General features: G+C 36.8%; 1 protein-coding gene across 1 annotated transcript in view; it reads left to right on the forward strand.

Moving 5' to 3' along the window:
- Positions 1–16,081: 16,081 nt before the first annotated feature.
- LOC145665174 (serine/threonine-protein kinase D3-like) overlaps positions 16,082–21,855 on the forward strand; it is an 848,187-nt gene continuing 842,413 nt past the window's right edge. Inside the window, 1 exon segment of the mRNA XM_081732458.1 lies at positions 16,082–16,355. Coding sequence (XP_081588584.1) covers positions 16,299–16,355 — 57 coding nt within the window. The 5' untranslated portion in view covers positions 16,082–16,298.

Here is a 21,855-nt window from a genome sequence, read left to right on the forward strand (position 1 = left end):
TTCGTTTGAATTTGAAGTTACATGAAATTTAGCATGTTTAGGAAATAGCGAAGGTTTGCGAAGCCTTTATGCTTGAAGTCAGTGGCGTATTTAGGGGGGGGGCTTCCGGGCTTAAGCCCCCCGCCCCGAAATCTTACTTATTATAGTAAAGTATATGAAATATCTTGCAGAATTTTCACATTTTCAGGCAAAGCCCCCCCCCCCTTTGAAAGTTAGCAAAGCCTCTCCCGAAACAAAATCGTAAATACGCCACTGCTTGAAGTGATATAGAACTTGATGTTGATTAAATCTCAAACTATTGTAACAAAATAATATCTTAATTAAGCTTATACAGGGTGTTTCAAAACAACACCGACAATATTTGAGAGGTGATTCCTGACACCAAGAAGAGACAAAATGTATTGACCAACCTGTGTGCACAAGTGCTTCCTTTCAGAGTTATAGGCTGTCGAGAACATGAAAAAATGAAATTTAAAGGTTCATAGCTCCAATACCATAGGGCCTAAGATACTCACGCAACAATTTTTATAGTGGCAATTTGGCTACAAGAATATAATTTGAAGCATTCACCAACTACCTCTATAAAAATTGTTGCAGAAGTACAGCAAGATTCTGAAACATGGATATTTGGATAGGGCACATACTACTTCATAACTGAAGTCTTGACCCGACTACGGCAGGTTCCATAGCATTGGAGCTATGAACCTTTTAAGTTCATTTTTTCATGTTTTCGGCAGCCTATAACTCCAAAAGAAAGCATTTGTGCGCCCAGGTTGGTCTATACTTCTTGTCTAATCTTGATGTCAGGAATCACTCCCAAACGTTATCGCTGTTGTTTTAGAACACCCTGTATATTTTTCACCTTTTATTGATGTCTTCATAATCTGTGTTGGCTTCTTCGTATTCTAAACTTAAAGGATTTACAGGCTGTTGATAAATTATTCGCATTAAATGCAAATCGAAAAGTTTAAGTTCTTTTCATACGTTCAGACTTTATGGCAGAGATATTCAGGTCTGTTATTGTCAATTTTGAAAATCCCAAAGATTATTTATGCTCCTTATGAAATGAAAACAAAAGCAAGGATTAAATTTTAAACAAACGGGCAAGATTATCTCTAAACTAACTAACTAACTCTATGGGGTATGGAACCCGGAAGTTCAATACCGCATTCATAAAAGCTCTCGGTTAACTTCTGTCCTTAGTCAACTGAATCCAGTTTTTACTTTATATTTTGTGAGATCCATCTTAATATTGTCGTACCTTCTGCTCCTAGGTCTTCCTAATTGTCGTTTTTCGATTGGACTTCCAGTTAAAACTTTGAAAGCGTTCTTACTTTCTTTCATTCTGGCTACATGACCTGCCCACCTGAGCCTACTAGAATTGATGATCCTAACAATTTTTGGTAAATGGTATAAATTATGCGGTTCTTTGTTATGAAATTTCCATCGTTCTCCATTCTCGTAACTCTTGGATCCGAATATTTGTCTCCGTATTTTATTCTCATATCTACATCTATAAACATATTGAGGAAATAAAATTCATAATCATTTATAAATATCATGTTTGTTTGTTTGTTTGTTTTTTTTTTTTTTTTTTTAATGTTTATAATGTTGTCGAAGGCGATGCCTTATATCTTGGTACATCGTTTACTCAGTATTAGGAAGATCCTGAGTTTCAAATACGCCCTTCATCCTGATTGAGGTTACTCAGGGTTTCATAAAACCTTTCTTTTTCCTAGTGGTTATCTTAAAGGCTGGTACTACTGTGGTCAGGGACGCCTGCAGGATTCTTTTCAGTGGGGAAAAGACCGACACGAAAGCAGTCACGAATGCACACACACTTTTGATACATGTGTCCACATAATACATCATCTAAAATAACAATTATTTACGAATATTTCCTCATTAACTAAACTAAACTATAATACTATAGTATTTAATACAAATATGTTCAGTACTACAATATGTGAGAGTAAATTAGTATGTTTTATGTGTATTTCCAAGAACTGAATACCCTTTGAAAAATTCAAGGAAGGCAAATGTATCCCCCTCCCCCCATTGCTGGCGGCCATGACTGGAGTTATTCGTGCTTTTTCCTATATTTAGAAATCGCTATGAATGTTTGGTAGCATCATATATTGATCAACCTGTTCTACTTTTTTTCCCCATATGTTAGTTACTAGTAACATGGCCACTCTTGAGAAGATGGGTCAAGATTTTCAATATAGAGGCCTGCCCCCCTCGGGCACCTCAGGCACTACTGAAGAAGTGTGAACCTAAACAGAAACATAAAGGTGTTATTGGGTACTGACCCGGAAATCTCACAGAACCTGATCCTGGGCACGGACTTTTATTCCCCAGGTCCCACATGCATTAAGTTAGTCTACCAGGAACATGCAGGAATTGACTATATTAGTTCCTGGCTCCTATCACGCAGCTAATACCATTAGTAAGATTAGAAAAGTGTAGATGGATAGAATTCAGCAAGCTGAGAAAACCGTCCCACGTTTAGTGGAAAAACTGCAATGCCCAGTTGAAGGCCGAACAATGAAGGGCAGAAATCCAGATGCCCTGCTGCTAGCATTTAAGGTGGTGGGAATTAAATCCACTACAGGATAGAATAAGAATGTTTTACCAAACACTGGAGTGGGTTAGAGCCAGTGTTGGTAGTCGAAAGTGTTCTCTAATTAGGAGGTCAAGGTTTCCAGGAAAGTCCTTGTAAGTAGGAGCTATACCATGCACATGCAGGTTTATTAATTATTCAGTGAAGTCTTATCATTTAAGCAGCAAGCTATACTCCTTCAGGTACTTCCATCTCTTTAACAGGACCGCGCTTCCCTAAAGCTGGCGAAGAGAAAACCACGGCTCACCTTACTTGAGTTTTTTTCTGTCTCGGACCCGCTGAGGCTTTACCAGCCAACAGTCAACATATTTCCGATCAGTTCCATTTCTGGCGAGCAGCCGCTACCGGTTGCTGGTCGGTCAGTATCGGTCAACCAGTCAGTTGACGCCTCCCGTCGCCGAAAGCACAACATGGTCCTGAAAAGAGCCGAAGTTGGTATCAGATAAGGAGTACGGCACTATGGTACCAAATTTCACAAAATTAAATCCCCACGTTAAGCGGGTTTGCATATCCAGGCTCCTAACTATGAAATCATTTACGCTCAGTCCAACCTCAATCATTTCACGAATTCAACCTGTTTTACGTATGTTGTTAGGACATAATATCGATTGTGATTTATTCTAAAAACACTTTTATACATTGCAAGAGCTGTAACGTCCAAATATTTACTGAGAACTCATAGTCGTATCGGAATAAACAAAAGCGAGTATGGAACAGTAAACTGCTTTCACAAAAGGAAAAAAATACGTGTAAAAAGCCTGCAAAACGGTCGAGTGGTTTGGATCGATACACTATCAATCACATGTTTGTGAGTTCAAACCCTGTAGCAAGTTGTTTCTTTTTTAAGTGTCTTCCTATTTTCATCCGGAGGCTGAAAATATTTCTTTGAGTAACTCATTGAAAACTTCTTTTGTTTCAAATTCGATTACAACGGAACGTTATATGAATTGCGAATCTTAAATCCATAGCTAAAAAAATGAAGTATACTCACTACTCCATTATCCTCTGATTTGTAACGAAAAACTATTTATAAACAGTGGTGACATCAGATAATTATTCTCGGGGGGAATTTCAATATGCGGGTGGAGTGCAAACATTGGTAGTACGCATTGAGCACGATCGAATATATGGTCCTGAAGGCGGAAATTTCTTAGCTCGAGAGGGGTCTCAAATTCTCCCTCAGATCACGTCCTGAAAGCATCATTGCTTAAAAGCTTTTCGTAACAAATATATTATTACACTTGTTTCTCGTTCTACATTTAGAATTGGTAAAATCATAACTTATAGAGGATTATAATAAAAGCATAAAAATTACAATACCGATCATGTATAAATTATCCTGTAAGTTACCAACTTTGGGTCAGATTAAAACTCAAATATTTGTTTTCGGATTGCACTTAGAAGTAAGTCCTCTCTATATAATCCTGATTGGAAAGCCATGTTTAACACTAATTAATTAATCAATATTTATACGAATATTTTTTTTATTTTACTATTTTTACTATTCAATATTATATACACTTCATTTCCAAAATCAAAATCTCGAAAATGTATATTGTACGAGTGCAGACTCGCAAATAAATGATTATTTATCATATATATTGGTCTCTATTCGAATTCTATTTAATCGAATCCGACAGGAACACAGACAGAAATATCGAGAACAGGTGACAAAAAAGAGAGAGAAAAACGTTGTACCCGGTGGGGACCCGAAGTAAGTTCAAATGGTTCTTTATAAGCGAACGCCTTAGACCACTCGGCTATGGTAACAACTAGTGATTGTAGCAAAGGCTTCAAGTAGTAGTTCTTATTACAGAATAACATTTTCTATTGCCTAAAATTTAAACCTAATTTACTTTGATATAATATATCTATTAATTTGTTTCATGAACATTTTCGTTACTTAGATGAATGATGTATGTTGTTGATATAGATTCTATTACACATTCTTTCGTAAATATTATAGAAAGTATCAGGGTTATTTATGATATTTTATGGAAATTGACTGGCGCATGCGCAGTACACAGACAGTTGAATTGGAAGGCGAGGAACGAAACGCTTACACACTGTTACAATGTTTCCCTCGCAAGCAGTAGTTCCCAACTGAGGGACGGCGGGACGCACTTCCTCCTCCTGGGGTGGCGTGAAGGATTTACGAAGTCCCTTCGTTGTCTTATATTTCTTGAATGATTATACACAATATCCAGTCACATCTTCTACACATTTGGAAGTGATAAATCGTAGTATAAATAAACCGTCCTCCACATACAGTGATTGTTGCTTTTCCAAGATTATAAACTGAAACACTTTTTATTTCAATAGAATATAAAAGTTTCAATGGGAGGGGTTACAACCCTCTCAACCCCCTGGGTCTTCGATATGTCACCGCCTAAACTGTAACTTTCAAGTTAGAATCGAAAAATGGAGACATGTGACCTACTAAATATATTTTTAGTTAATTATACATTTTCATAAATAAAATATCCACAATTACAATGACAGTAAATGCTAAGTAATTATTGTAAATGTTTGTACTTTCATTTTCCCTCTCTCTTCTCAACTGAGCTTGAAAAATGTAATAATGGGAGGTTAAGAACTTCAAATATTACGTATATTTTAGCGTATTACGAAATTATATTTAATAGAATCCGGTAGGATCACAAACAGAAACGTCAAGAAGAGGTAAAATCAAATTGTACTGTGGTGGGATTCGAACTACTCTTGAATGGTGCTTCAGAATCTCTAACCGAATGCCTTAGTCCACTCGGCTAATGTGACAAGTTGAAAATATAGTAAGCGTGTTTCATGTTCTATCTTTTGTTACCGTATGAAATTTATTTTGTATTCTCTGAAGTTTACGCCTATTTTGGCCTGATTAATAGTCTGTTGAAATTGTTTTATGTTTACGGTATTCTTTACTTTGACGAATGATGTTGTTAATATAGGTTCTATTACGTATTCGTTCATAAATATTACAGCAATTGTCAGGATTATTTATGATCTTTCATGAAAATTGACTGGTGCATGCGCAGTAGAAACAGGAAGATCCACTTTACCGACATTTGTCATACACGCCAGAACGCAAATTTCTAACAGGTTCTCAAAATGCCTCGCTCTAAAGGCTGTGAAGAACTGTCTGTTGCTCTGAGAGGAGAAATCATAGGCCGAGCAAAAATGGGACAAACTGTGCCTCAGATTGCTAGAGATCTGGGATGTGACAAGAAAACGGTCAAGAAATGGGTTCAGCGACATGAAGAAGGTGGTGAATGGTTCAGGTCTCTGTCAAGAAGTGGAAGGCCAAAAGTGACAACTTCAGCTCAAAACCAAGCTTTAGTTACAGAAGTAATCAAGAGACCTCTTTGCCACACGTCAATCCTCTTGGACAAAGCCAGAGAATATAATTGTTCTCACGAAACAATAATAAGAAGATTATTGGGGGCTGGTCTACACTGTTCAAGACCCGCTAGGAAGACTCTCCTGACTGAAACTCACAAGGCCAGACGAATGAAATGGGTACAGAATAACATAACCCAACCTCAGTCATATTGGGACTTAGTCATCTGGACCGACGAGAAGGTTTTCGAGTCTAACCAACAATTCAGAGTTATATTGTATAGACCGCGCGGAACCAGGTATGCTGAACAAAATATTATCAGAACTTCTTGTTCAGGACTAATATCAGCACACTTTTGGGGATACATGACGGCTGCTGGTCCTGGAGATTTAGTTGCGGTGCCTGAGAGAATGAACAGCAGTGTTTACATTAATATCCTCGAAAATACGTTGTTATCGTCCTTAGAAAGAAACTTCCCCGAACAGGAAGAATATATATTTATGCATGACAACAGTGCTGTTCACACTTCCCGGCAAACACGAGAGTGGCTAAGTGAACATCCGGAGTTAATTTGTATTGAGTGGCCCCCTCTATCCCCAGATTTGAACCCAAATGAACATCTGTGGGCCTACATGGTGCAAGAATGGGAAGAGAGACGTGAAGACAGAGACCAAACGTTTCTTCAAAATCATGTTATGGAACTGTGGCAACATTTTCGTAACACACCGTCGTATTGCTCGAGACTTGTATCTAGTATCCCCTCCAGACTTCAAGAAGTTACTGACTCTGGAGGTGACTACACGAAGTACTAGTGTGTTATTTTTTGTGTAAACATTTATTTAAGTTTCATTTATTTATTATATTTTTTTCAAGAGCAATACTTTCGTTCTTCATTCTTTTCCTTTGCTTGTTTACTTATTAGTTCGTTAAAACGTAAAGAAAGAGTAGTATATCTTCAAAAAGTATTTGTGAATTTACTTTGAACGTTTCTAAGAATACATTTACTTTTTTTCCTTACTCTATATCATGCCCAATATTACTTTCATTTCAGTTAATTAATAACTATTTCACATCTCGGATAAAAGTATTATTGTCTTTTTAACGATATTTTTCCTTTTGATTGTGTAATTTCTAGTTTCATTGAATTATCTCAATTCGAATAAAAAAATCGCATTTTGTTTATTGTCCCTTCCTTAGCTAAGTTCGAATTCGAGAACAATGTGGTGTAATATACGTTCTTTATTCTTCATATTGTGCAGTAATGACAATATTAATTATTTTTCATGAGTCCAGTTGATTAGTGAGAACTTGGACAAACATTAACCTGGTGATTCTTTACGCAACGACAAGCGTAAAATACATTTTAGCTGTTCTTTATACTTCACAGCGATGAAACATTCTAACAGTCTGTTAGTGTTTCCTTCCTCGCCTTTCAATTGAACTGTCTGTGTACTGCGCATGCGCCAGTCAATTTCCATAAAATATCATAAATAACCCTGATACTTTCTATAATATTTACGAAAGAATGTGTAATAGAATCTATATCAACAACATACATCATTCATCAAAGTAACGAAAACGTGTTCATGTAACAAATTAATAGATATATTATATCAAAGTAAATTAGGTTTAAATTTTAGGCAATAGAAAAAAATGTTATTCTGTAATAAGAACTACTACTCGAAGCCTTTGCTACAATCACTAGTTGTTACCATAGCCGAGTGGTCTAAGGCGTTCGGCTTGTAAAGCACCATTCGAACTTACTTCGAGTCCCCGCCGGGTTCAACGTCTTTTTCTCTCTTTTTTTTTTCACCTGTTCTCGATGTTTCTGTCTGTGTTCTTGTCGGATTCGATTAAATAGAATTTCCAATAGAGACCAATATATATGATAAATAATCATTTATTTGCGAGTCTGCACTCGTACAATATACATTTTCGAGATTTTGATTTTGGAAATGAAGTGTATATAATATTGAATAGTAAAAATAGTAAAATAAAAAAAATATTCGTATAAATATTGATTAATTAATTAATGTTAAACATGGCTTTCCAATCAGGATTATATAGAGAGGACTTACTTCTAAGTGCAATCTGAAAACAAATATTTGAGTTTTAATCTGACCCAAAGTTGGTAACTTACAGGATAATTTATACATGATCGGTATTGTAATTTTTATGCTTTTATTATAATCCTCTATAAGTTATGATTTTACCAATTCTAAATGTAGAACGAGAAACAAGTGTAATATTATATTTGTTACGAAAAGCTTTTAAGCAATGATGCTTTCAGGACGTGATCTGAGGGAGAATTTGAGACCCCTCTCGAGCTAAGAAATTTCCGCCTTCAGGACCATATATTCGATCGCGCTCAATGTGGACTACCAATATTTGCACTCCACCCGCATATTGAAATTCCCCCCGAGAATAATTTTCTGAAGTCACCACTGTTTATAAATAGTTTTTCGTTACAAATCAGAGGATAATGGAGTAGTGAGTATATTTCATTTTTTTAGCTATGGATTTAAGATTCGCAATTCATATAAAGTTCCGTTGTAATCGAATTTGAAACAAAAGAAGTTTTCAATGAGTTACTCAAAGAAATATTTTCAGCCTCCGGATGAAAATAGGAAGACACTTAAAAAAGAAACAACTTGCTACAGGGTTTGAACTCACAAACATGTGATTGATAGTGTATCGATCCAAACCACTCGACCGTTTTGCAGGCCTTTTGCACCTATTCTTTTTCCTTTTGTGAAAGCAGTTTACTATTCCATACTCGCTTTTGTTTATTCCGATACGACTATGAGTTCTCAGTAAATATTTGGACGTTACAGCTCTTGCAATGTATAAAAGTGTTTTTAGAATAAATCACAATCGATATTATGTTCTAACAACATACGTAAAACAGGTTGAATTCGTGAAATGATTGAGGTTGGACTGAGCGTAAATGTTTTCATAGTTAGGAGCCTGGATATGCAAACCCGTTTAACGTGGGGATTTAATTTTGTGAAATTTGGTACATGATTGGTAGGCTCTATGGACTCCCCGAGTAATTGACACTTCGCACTGCCACGAATTGTGCCTTCAACCGCCACCAATTGCTTCCATTCAGTTTCACTTCCGTTGCTGCTGACTGCCTCATCCTGAAGTCTGTCTGTTTCAGGCTACCTGGATAATTTATCTGTTAGTTGTGAACTATTAAATAAGTAATTTCCAGCCCTTGTTAAATGTTAGTAAACTCAAGATATCCCTGCTACAACACACTGTGCTTTTGTTGCAGACTTTATTTACTATCAAAGACAATTTCCACATATCTTATCGTGAATAGAATACAACTCGCTCAAAGATAACTCTTTTACACCTCCATGCGTACAGGAACAATCCTTTTCTCTTTTCAACACAGCCTAGAGACTGGCTATGGTGGAATTAGTCTGAACCTATTTCCCCAAAAATCGAGAACTTTATTTCCAGGGGCATCATTTAGGGGGAGGAAGGGGCAATTACCCGCTGGGTTTGAGATTTATATAAATTTTATCAATAAAATAGTAGTAAATCAATGAAAAACACGAAATTTTACTTATAACAAGGGATCTCGCCCCCCCCCAAGCATAATCTGAAATAACGTTCCTGTTTATTTCAACCAAAATATTAGTTTACTACGTTCGTTGCGACACTCTGCTCTTTTAACCTGTTTTAACAACAGGGACATCGGCAACATCAAATGTTTTCTTTTGAACCTCAGGGATTTCGGGGGGATGTAACGCAGATATTCTTCGGAGTTCACTTGGAGGTTGAGAAATAGGTAGGCACTCTTCTTTTTTTGTGCTGAAGGTTGATGCTCAGATGAATTAACTACGACGTAGCTTTGATTTTTTAAATAAACCAATCCATGTGCCACGTGTTCTTTGAACTATAGATAGTCCAGATTTTCCTTATGATAAGTTTTGAAGTATGATTGAACTCTAAGATACTCTATACATAGGGCAACAATACAAAAGTCAAAGAGGTGATATACAACTTTAACTGTCCATTTCCTAGTTTTTGCTGAAACTTGATAACTTATGGTCCTTACCACCGATCTGGGAATTATATTGGGCTGCAACTGCGTGGCGTCTGATTTCTTTGTATTCCTTGTCGATTTTACACCTCCAAGAATTTTTGCCTTTATCGAACAACTTAACCAAATTTACCTGTCCATCACTTCTAACAAATTTGTCATATGAGTCTACTTTCAAATTTGAAAGAAGGATTTAGGATTTTAGATTTCTGGGCTTTCGGCATCTAACAAGGAAGGGCCACGCAGTGGCTCCGCTGAGATCCGAACGAGCAATTGTGTTTGCGTTTGATACGTTATAACTAGACGAATACCAAAATTATACGCGCCATCAGGCGGAATGTCGTGAGTTACAACATATTTTGTAATATAAAAGCTACAAAGCTGGCAGAATAGTTTGAACCGAGTCATTTGTTCGGAAACGGTTGGGAAAATGGAAAACTCGGACAATACGTATCCCATCATTTTCAAGGACACACTTTTTCGGCTAAAAAAAGTTTGCCCCAGGGTCCTTGCAGGGTCCCAGACGGGGTCCAACTCAAAATTTTCAAATGGCAAGGGGGTTAAGTAGCACATCGTTTGAAAACTGTTGTAAAATGAAAGAAAATGCAGCAAGTCTCGACTCTCTACGACAAACCTGTGCAAAAATACGGAGGGTCAAAATGTAAACAAAAACTTAATTGAAAAGTCCATGGTCACCCCTATAAATCGGAAACGGTGAGACAAATGTGAAAATAGGAAAGGGAGTGTGGCATTATTTTCACAGTACAACAATTTAAGTTAAAACGTCCCAGGGTCCCCACAGGGTTCCAGGTGGGGTCCAACTAAAAAGTTCCAAATGGCAAGAGAGGTAGCACATCGTTTGAAAGCTCTTGTTAAGTGAAAGAAGATGGAGCACGTCTCGACTTTCTACGACAACCCTGTCCAAAATTGAGGCGGGTCAAAATGTAAACAAAAGCTTAATTGAAAAACTATGGCCACCTTGGTGGCCGCTTAAAACCTAGTCATTCATAACAGTACAAATCTAAATCTCTATTTTCCTCTATTATGTATTTAGAAACAATAGGAATACTAAAGAACAATTGAATTTCGATTCACTTCAACTATTATTTCATTTGGTAACAACACATATATGTTTTGTTCTTAATGCACGTTCGCCGCGGTTCTCTTGATATCATTTACTTGAATATAACGAATATGCGACGAACACACAACTCTGACTTCCTACTCATACTACTAAACAAAAGTTGAATACCTTCAGGTATTTTTCTAATTTTGTAATACGTCGTTCATGCATAAAGGACTTGCTGCACCAGTAGGTTGGTGGCTCTATTGTAACGTATTCGTGACGGTTACATTTGTATGTCATTCGTTGGTTTGATCGCAATATTTCAAGCAACACCAAATATAGAAAAAACACTTATTTGCAAGATGCAGTACCAAACCATGTGTAAGTCATTTCAGTACTTCGAACTGCGTCAAACTTTGTTGGTTTGGTCACAGTATTCCAAGAAATAATATATTTATATACAAATTCATTTTTCACGCTTGCAGCCATATTGGATTACAGATTATACTCTTTGATATTTTGTTGATATCTTCTATTAACCATAAACGTAAATACCACATTTCGCTTCTCCAACACCAGTGGTGTGAGCTGGACATTCGTTCGATACATAGTGCGCCATTTTGAACTTAAGATGTGGCGTTTTTCAACATTTCGCATATTTTCGTCACCTACTAATCAACATTAATGCCAAATTTGGTTTTCCTAGTTTCAGCAGTTTGGTATGCTTATTCCTTCGATATAGGTTTTAAGCGGCCATCTTGGATTCAAGGTGGCCATAGATTTTCAATTAAGCTTTTGTTTCCATTTCGACCCGCCTCAATTTTGGACAGGGTTGTCATAGGAAGTCGAGACGTGCTCCATCTCCTTTCACTTAACAAGAGCTTTCAAACGATGTGCTACCTCTCTTGCCATTTGGAACTTTTTAGTTGGACCCCACCTTGGACTATGTGGGGACCCTGGGACAAGACGTTTTCACTTTAATCGTTGTACTTTGAAAATGATGCCACATTTCCTTTCCTGTTTTCACATTTGTCTCGTTGGTTCCGATTTATAGGGGTGACCATGGCTTTTCAATTAAGTTTTTGTTTACACTTTGACCCGTCGCCATTTTGTACAGGGTTGTTGTAGAGAGTCGAGACTTGCTGCATTTTCTTTCATTTTACAACAGCTTTCAATTGTTGTGCTCTTAACAGCCCTTGCCATTTGAAAATTTTGAGTTGGACCCCGTCTGGAACCCTGCGGGGGACCCTGGGACAAAGTTTTTTTTTTCAAAAAATTTGTCGTTAAAAATGATGGGATACGTGTTGGGCAAGTTTTCCACTTACCCAACCGTTTCCGAACAAATGACTCGGTTCAAACTATTCTGCCAGCTATTTTTTTTAAGTTCTTACATTACAAAATATGTTGTAACTCACGATATTCCGTCCGGTGGCACGTATAACTTTGGGATTTATCTAGTTATAACATATCAAATGCAAACACAATTGTCTCGTTCGGATCTCAGCGGAGCCACTGCGTGACCCTTCCTTGTAAGGCTATTTACCCCGTCACGTTTTGAGGGATGACGTTCCTCGGCGAGCACACTACCCGGGGAAAGGGAAAGAAGAAAGAATTGGGGAAGGAACCTGGTGTGAATGTGGAAAACCCAGGAAAATCTCATTCAGGTTGGCTGGCCTGAAAAAGCGTTGTACACATTTTCGATCGAGTGCCCCACCGAGAATCGAACCCGGGACCGCTCGTACCGAAGATGAGAGCGTTAGCGACTACGCTACGCTGGGCCACTCAAATTTGAAAGAATTACCAGGCTTGAATATTACAGTTTTAGGAATTCTGGCATTTGTAATTGCACTTAATAGCTTATATTCCTTGTGTGTACAATACATCTAATAGCGCTGTTGAGGCGAAGTAGTGATCCATATAATCTTTTATACCCTCAGGCACAGTTTTCGAAAGACGAACGATTATCCCTACCATCAATATCAAGTTACTCAGTTCTTCGTCATCATCAAGCAATGATTGACCCTTTTCCCTTCTATACAAAGAAATCAAGAGGTAAACCATTTCATGACGCACTAACAAACACTTTCAAATCATACAGGCTCGGCTTTCCTCGTATATATTTTTTTCTTTTTTATTTTTCGTTTTTCTTTCTTTTTTCAGAAAGAAGTAATTTGTTCGTCCATAGAAACACTTTCTGATCGAGGATTATTTAAACAATCCTTTCTAACACGATCTATCAGAGATCTAACTTTCCAAATTCTGTCTCGAGTTCGATCTTCGCATAAAACAAGATCATCATCGCAGAGCTTCAAACAATGACGTATCTGAAAGTACCAATCTCTAGTCATAGGGGACACAATGAAGTCTACCCAAGTGCTAGCGACCCAGTACATCCTGATGAGTGGGTATCCCAAATATGACATAACATCAGTCATGCCCGAGAAAGTTTGTAATTTCATTTTTCAATGTAAGCAACAGTTTTCGTCTCCTTTAAATATCTTGGGTTAGTTTCTTTATTAATTTCTTCAAATAAGTCCTTTATACATATATTTATCTAAATATTATTGTTGATTTAGGAATATACTCAATGAAAAGAAATTCGAAATGTGGAGCTGGAAGCAAAGGTGGAAAAGATGTGTTAAGTGTTTCGAATAAACTCGTCTCAGTCCTCCCTCAGATGTATCATTAGAAATATTTCTTTCTTCTTCTTCGTTGTCTTCGATATATCCTCCTCTTCATCCTCTGAATAAAATTCATCATCCTCATTAGATGATAAATCGAGATCAAAATCGTCTAGTTATTGAAGAATCTCTTCGATACTCAAACCTAAAAGGGGAAAAGGAAACACCTGTGTTAGATTTGCGTTATTTACTTGTGCCTTTCTTAATGAACTATAGTTTATTTGCATTTGTTAGTGAATGATGGACGTTGAATCAGTATAAATGCTTCTTATGTGACTTATCGAGAAAAAAAAAAAAAACATGAAACCTCGTACCCCAGAGAATAAATATTCCATTTATTATTTCCAACAATTAGTCATTTACCATTTTTTGAAGCAGACTACCTCCAATTAAATTCTGCCTTCACGAAATACCAGTTTCTTGTTTATGAAGTTTTAAATTACTCATTAATTGTAAAAAATAACAATTAAGAATTAAAAATATAACATAATGATAAATTATATTTATTATTACATAAATACTTCAAAACAAAAAAATCGATTTTCGCTCCTAACATCGGTCACAATGAAATTATAATCCTAAATATGACTGGACAGTATTAAATATAATCAAATATGCAAATAATATATAAACCATGTTTGTAGGGTCTTCAATTGAAACATCACATGACCATAAAAAAATTCTCGAAATAGAAAGGAATGCAAGTTATTCTTTTGTAACCATTCTCTATTATATACAATCTATAGATTTTCGATCCTAATGTGTCCTTCAGAATACATCTTCCAATATTCAATATAATTCAATAAATTATGAACCTGTCTTTATGAATTTTTTACACAGAGAAACTTCAATCTTTAGAAACGAATTGTAACAGAAATAATTAAAATTGGCACAAAAAAATATTTAAATTTTTGGATAATACCTCTTCGGGTCTAATTTCGCCGTCTTTAAGTGCAGCTAGCCATCTGAAAATGATGACATGTTCATTTCCCGCCACTGCAAGGCGCCAAAAAAATCCGTCACACTAGCAACATATACCATTACGTAAAGACAATTACACACAGGGGCGTCATTTAGGGGGGCAGGAGGGGTCAATTGCCCCCCCCAAGAGTTTGAGGAATACATATACTTTAATAGATTGTCTACTAATATAATAGTACAGAACGTGAAAGTCTTATGTAGATGGTGCTCTTACCCCCCCCCAAGCGAAGTCTGAAATGACGCCCTTGATTACACAACTAGAAGCGTGTGAGAAATTCACAAATATATGTATCCTATAGGATACGCAGGATCTGTAGAGGTTAAAGAACCTAGGATGTTTGATTTTATTTGTTATTACTAGTTATTTTTTCAAGAATTACCAAGATTGATTTTGTTTCTAAATTACGTTGTTTAGTTTAACATGAATGATCCTTGTTTTCCTTTTATTTTCTTGCTTTATCGAAAAACAGGTGAAATGCTTGTTCTTCGCACGGGAAGAATAGGTTTGTGTAAAACATTTGAACCTCTTTCCACCTTAGGAAACGTTTTTCAGTGAAAGTGTAACGATAAAATCTTGTAGATAATTTACACAGTTTATAGAGATTACAAATGGTTTTACTTATCTGTAGCTTGTTTGCAACAATAATAATTACAGTTTTTATTCAGGATAGAGTGAATATCCATTTGAATAGAAGCTGTTACAATATTTTTAATGAATTGTTCTTAAATCATTATTGGATTGTTTACATTTATCGCGTTATTCTTTCTGTTCACTCGGGATAAGCAGTGTCTCCTCAATTTCCATGCACGCTACGTCCATGCTATATTTCTCTCTCTCTCATTTCAATTCTCTACTATGAGAAATTCACAAAATATTTTTCTATTAGCATGGGGGTCGTGTGTGGGGGGGTTTGAAAACCACTTTTATATATCTATGTAGTATAAATTATTAGTTATATGAAAAAATTAATAACAGCAATGGCCCTGTTTGGGTTTTCTTTTTTTTCTGCGTTTCTCTTAAATATATTGGAACGACCTTGGTATTGTAGTAGTACGGAGTATGATGAAATCTAAGGGCGAAAGTGGGGTGGGGGGAGAATCGAAATGGACTGGTTGCTTCCAGCAAAAGCCAGTTGTCCTCGATGGCTTTCTTCTTCTTTTTTCATTTGTCGTTTCTCTCTCTCTCTCTCTCTCTCTCTCTCTCTCTTTCTGTTTTGTCTTTGTAGTAATAATAATAATAGCAGAAATAGTAAGAGAGTACGTATTGGTATAGTTAGCCGTTGAGCAGTCTTTTTTCCTCACAGGATTTATTACGTATGTGTTACGTGTATGGTTGTAGTTTTCGTTGCATCCCGTCGCAAAACGTTAAGTGACTTTCTTCGGCGAAGCAGTCTTTCTTGCTAATAAAGGAAACAGTGCAGTGTGTTATATTTGTGTGTTGTGCCGTGTTGAATAATTTTCGTATGTTACTCTATCGTGCTGCATACATGTGATATTAAGTACCTTTTAAAAAAAAGGAACAGTAAGTGCTGGGAATCTTATTTAGAGGTTCTGTCATGAAGACGTGGTTTTGGCTCCATCACTCTTCGCATTCAGATCATAACAATGGACGGGTATGTTTTCATTACTACTTTGTGCATCATTTTCGATTATTACATTTTTCTTAATGTAAGCTTTCTTTTAAATTGCAGATTCTCTGATCACCTCAGGGACAAAGTCCCATCTTGGTTGTGATATAATATTTTCCAGGATATACAGTTATTGTCTCCGGAATCCGAACGATGTAAAGCTCAGACAAAAAACTTCAAATCCGCACAATTTTTTCTCTCCAATCCGAACGTCCAGCACGCTGTTCATATGTATTTTCTTCAACGCACAGGTCATCCATATGCTTTGCTGTTCAGTTGAATGTCGGAAGCTGTGGTGATAGCATCTCGTGTGATTTTTCTCTTGTGTCATCTTTTATATTGTAATTGAGTTGAGTTGATTTTGAGTGTAACGTCCCTTTCAGCAGCAAAGCTATATGAAACGGAACCTACTGATTAACGTGGAATCCGAACCACATGAGCTCCCGCCGGGAATCGAATCCGGGTCTCCCTCGCAAAAGGTGCGTACACTAACCGCTTAGCCACGAAGGAGTTCTATATTTTAATTGAATTGGCCAGCGGAGAAAGGAAGTAAGTCAATAAATCATTAATTTTCAGAAGAAACTAAAATGTTATAGGTAAGTGTTTTTGTTGTAAACAGTTTTCATTTTATTTATTTATTAATCTTTTTTATATAGTAATCCCAGTTGATTAGGTGAAATACTCATAGTTCATGGGGTAATACAAAATGGTTATCTATAAAATAATACTTAGTTCCTTTCCATACTGGTGTTGTGCGTCTATAGACTCTTAATGGAAAATATTTCACAATTGGCCATACAGTTGTTACTAATGCACGGCGTACATATCAAGCATAGCTTCTTATAAAGTAGTATATGAAGTACAGTGAAACCTGTCAACTTGGCCACCTCTCTAAATTGGCCACCTGCTTATCTTGGCCTAGTTCGTCTTGAACCTGCATTTTCCCATAAGACATTCGTTACTTACTACTATATAAGTTGGCCACCTGTCTATCTTGGAAGTTGGCCACACTGAAGCAATGTTTATCCTATGATGATAATGATAAATTTACCTGCGTATCTTGGCCACGCGAAACGTGTTTTGTTATTTTTCTTAACTCTTTCTTATTCCCATATGAGAGGCAGATGTTCTGTATTTGTAACTGGACACAAAGAAGCATAGATTCGCATGATTTGTTCTTGGAGGTCAATGGCCAGAACACTACCCTCATAAAGGGGTGGTGAAGGAAGGTGTGAATAAGAAAAATCACGTACAGGAATTCAGGAAATGGTTGTACGTATTTGTTTACCCTGTCTGTTTTGGTAAAACCATTAGCTATATCAACTCCTCTCATCAGTGGGGAGCTTTAGTAATTAAGGAAAATTCTCAAGGTTAAAACTAAGCATCTCAATTGTCAACTATTGGCATCTGTCGGTTTGTCAAAAGATAGCGGAGTTTTTGAGATATGAATTCCCTCAAGATTTTCTCAAAACATCTTTTGCTCCGAGGGAAACACTTCTAGCTCATTAACAAGAGGTAGTTAACTACAATATTAGAATGTGCATATCTGCCAAAAAGTACAAAACAAATACGTCTAGAATGAACCACCATTCAGTAACAACTGAAAAGAAGTCATATAAATTGCATATGAATTTCTCAATTTATAACTTAGCTTTTCTTGTTTTTTAATCTGAATAGCACAGTGTGCTATAATATCAATTTCAATAAACTGCGTACATGCGCTTCTATTTCATGGTTGTTTGTGTTATTGTGTTTTCAATCCGAATAATCCAATGTACCAGCCTAGTTTTCACGAATAGAAAGGTATGCACATATATTAAACATATTATAGTAATATTTTCTAGTACTGTATATTTTTATGATTACTCTATATACATTATTTATAAGTAGCTGTCGTGCCACTGCTTATTAGAATTTTACAATCAAGTAATACTAGAAATCCTATTCTAAAAATACACAAATCACACTTATTTTCTGTAAGTTGGCCACCTGTCTAAGTTGGCCACTTTTCGATGGAACCGATGGTGGCCAACATAGACAGGTTTCACTGTATCTACTAAAATTATCATGGAATATTGAATATTCATTTTTTGCATTAAAATAAACAGAGTTCTAAATAAAGCAAATTTAATTACGAAACATTAGAGTCCATAAACAATAATTTATCTATCTGGAATGACTTAGCCAAGAAGTGATATTATTGTAACATTCTTGTGCTTCAGCAAATGGTTCAACATACTTAATAAGTTTGTTTATGTCTTCTAACTTTTAGTAACTGATTGGTATTTGACCACACTCATAGGCAGCAGGAACTGTCATGTCAAATTGAATCTTTCTACGAGGGTGACTACGAAAGTTTTGAGATGTGAAATAACTTACATACTTAAAATCAATTTAACACTTACATTTTCTCAAAGTATTTACCATTACACTGTACACATTTTTGCATCCTCGAAAACCACTTTTGGAAGCAGTGTTCCCAATCTTTTTCTTCAAATGTTGAAAGTTCATTCTCGTAAGCCACTACAGCTTCTTCAGGGCTGCAAAATCTCTTCCCATGCATGCGATCTTTGATCCTGGGGAACAGAAAAAATCACACGGGGCCAGGTCAGGGCTATACGGCGGTAGAGTCATAAGTTTGACCTCTGTAGATTCTAAAAACTGAATTGTGATGTTGGCCGTGTGTGCGGACGCGTTGTCATGATGAAGCAGGATCCCGCGCAATCCACGGAAGCAGGACGCCGTTCCCAAAGCTTCTGGAACACTCTTGTTAGGCAAACAGTGGTATACCATTGAGCAGTAACAGTCCTTTGTTCTTCAAGTGGAATAGGTGCAACATGGCCAGATTTGAAGAAGAAAGTTGCGACCATCTTCTTCCCCACACTTCGCGGTCGCTTCACTTTCGTGGGTGGATTTTCGTCTGGAAAGATCCAAACTGTAGACTGGCGTTTATTTTCAGGGTCAAATTGATAGATCCAAATCTCATCACCAGTAACAATGTCAGAGACGCGTCGAGAATTACCTCTATCAAATCTTGCAAGCATTTCTTCACACCATTCCACACGCATGCGCTTCTGCTGTTCAGTCAAAGTGTGAGGCACCCAACGAGATGAAACCTTCCTAAGCCAAAGATAATCATGAAGAATTTTTGTTACTGCTGGCGATCCAATGTTCACTATAGATTCAATGTCCTTGAAAGTTGTTCGAGGATTTTCTCGAATCATTTGTTCTACAGCGGCAATGTTTTCATCTGACACAGCTGTTGCTGGACGTCGAGCTCTCTCTTCATCTTTAAGCGATGTCCGGCCTCTTCTGAATTCACCAAACCACCAAAAAAAAAAAATTGTAGCACGGGAAGGAGCAAGGTCCCCAAATGCCCCCTGCAAATGGTCAAGCCTTTGTGTCTCGTTCAAACCACTTTTGAAATCGTAAAGGGTCATTGCCCGAAAATGTTCCCTTTCGAGCTCCATTCTAGACAGCCGGATACTGCTCACATCAACAAACAAGTGAAGGCGATACGGCCACGCCGATAAGCGAGGCGAGTTGAAACTTGCTTCACTTCTTCCCTCTGGATACCACTACCGATCGCAATTGTTGGAATTCAAATCCTGTGACAGTGCGTATCTCAAAACTTTCGTAGTGTCCCTCGTAGTCTAGATATAAATAATAGTTTCAATTATTTTTGGCGCTTGAAAAAGTAGTGGGGAATGCTATAGGCCTCCCCGGCCCCAGGTTAGAGCCACCATTGCATCTTATCTGTGTCCGTTATTCAGAGATTTGACTGTACTAACTACGTATAACGAAGTTTGGATTTGCAAAGCATCTTACATTATATGCATACGATTAAATGCAAAATAGAAATAATACTTCCATTCGTACACTGAAACACATTCGCAAAGATTTATTCTGGATATTTAATCCAATAAATATTTAATTTAGTTATTGTTCCTAAGTTTATTGATTTCATGAAGTTTCTGTTCACTATTGTTGTCAGATAATCAACAACACTGTGGGGGAAAGACGTAATTATCTCATTTCCAATTAATACATCTTCACACCTCTGTGTGCTGTTTGCCGCATCGTATTATCTCCCTCACTAACAGTAACCTAATTCACACACTGGATCCAAGAATCCTTGCTTGAGCATATCTATTAGATTTGTTGTATATAAAATGTAGATTCAGAACAGAACGCGAAATCAACGCAGTTGAAGTGTGTTTGGGGAGAGAGGGCAAAGATTATATTCACACTGGAATTTATAGACATCAAGAGTTCAGATATTTGAGCACCCATAATTATTAAACTAAGTAGACCACCAGTAGCGTACACAGGAATTTATTTCGGGGGATCCAAACTCAATATGAGGGTATTTTATATTAAAATTCCTAAAATTGCCCCTAAAATTAGGCTAAATTTACACGAAGGTCGAAATTTCGGGGGGTCCGGACTCCCAGGACCCACCCCCTGCGTACGCGTCTGTAGACCACTACCACTAGTTCTCTCATTAATTACATATGGCATACATGTTGATTACATATGAATGATTCTAATTGATTTGCATGCTTTACTCACCCCCCGTAACTTATTAGTGGGAGGGGAATTTTATTCCCAAAAAAATATTAAGTGGGAGGATTTCCACTATCCTTCATCCTGATTCAGACTCGTTATATAAAATGTAGATTAGAGAGTTATTTAAAAGGAAAATAAACAAATATGTAATTACCCACAGTTTTTTGAACATTTCAGAACCAGAAGATGTGTAGGTAAAGATGTTAGTAATGGAATACTCTTTAGAATAACTTCAAGATTCTTGGAACACTTGAATAATTTTTGTTGCGTTTATTTTGAAATCACCATATCTTAGAAAAGGCACGATAATAAACTATAGATGGTGATTCGTTACACCGTATACACCCAAAATATTTTCAATGATCGTAACGTAAGGAATAAATAATAAAGCTTTAGGGGGGAAAACATAACTAATCGCATTTCTTGAAGAATCTGAATTTCCAAATCTGTACTTTGTTCACGAGAATATACGAATAATACTTTAAGTAATTTCTAATTGAATGATCTGTGACGTAACAGTGTGCTGTTCGTATCCTCAATAAACCATACGGAGAGAACAAGAAGAAAGCACAGCTAGTGTTCTGATAGAAGACAATAATAAGAGGAAAACAAGGTGTGCTTGTGGATTCATGACTTATCGTACACTACCAACGCTTGTTTTATTCCATCGCACCTACCTCGTTCCCTTCTCTTCTTTGCTTAACCTGTTCTCTGTCTTGATTCCGATTATAGTAGTCAGTTCCTGCGTCATGCACCTCCAGTTGGAAATAAATGCTCTAAAGAATTCTTTCCTTCAATGAGCGCAAAGCTACAAACCCTGCAGTTCAAATATGCACTTTGTCGTATCGGCTGTTTCGTAGCAATACAACAATTGTTTCTAACTGGTTACTCCATAACCTTACAGTCCTCTCCTCAG

The sequence above is a fragment of the Thermobia domestica genome, chromosome 11 (genome assembly GCF_964235325.1).
Source record: "Thermobia domestica chromosome 11, izTheDome1.hap1.1, whole genome shotgun sequence".
Lineage (NCBI taxonomy): Eukaryota > Metazoa > Arthropoda > Insecta > Zygentoma > Lepismatidae > Thermobia > Thermobia domestica.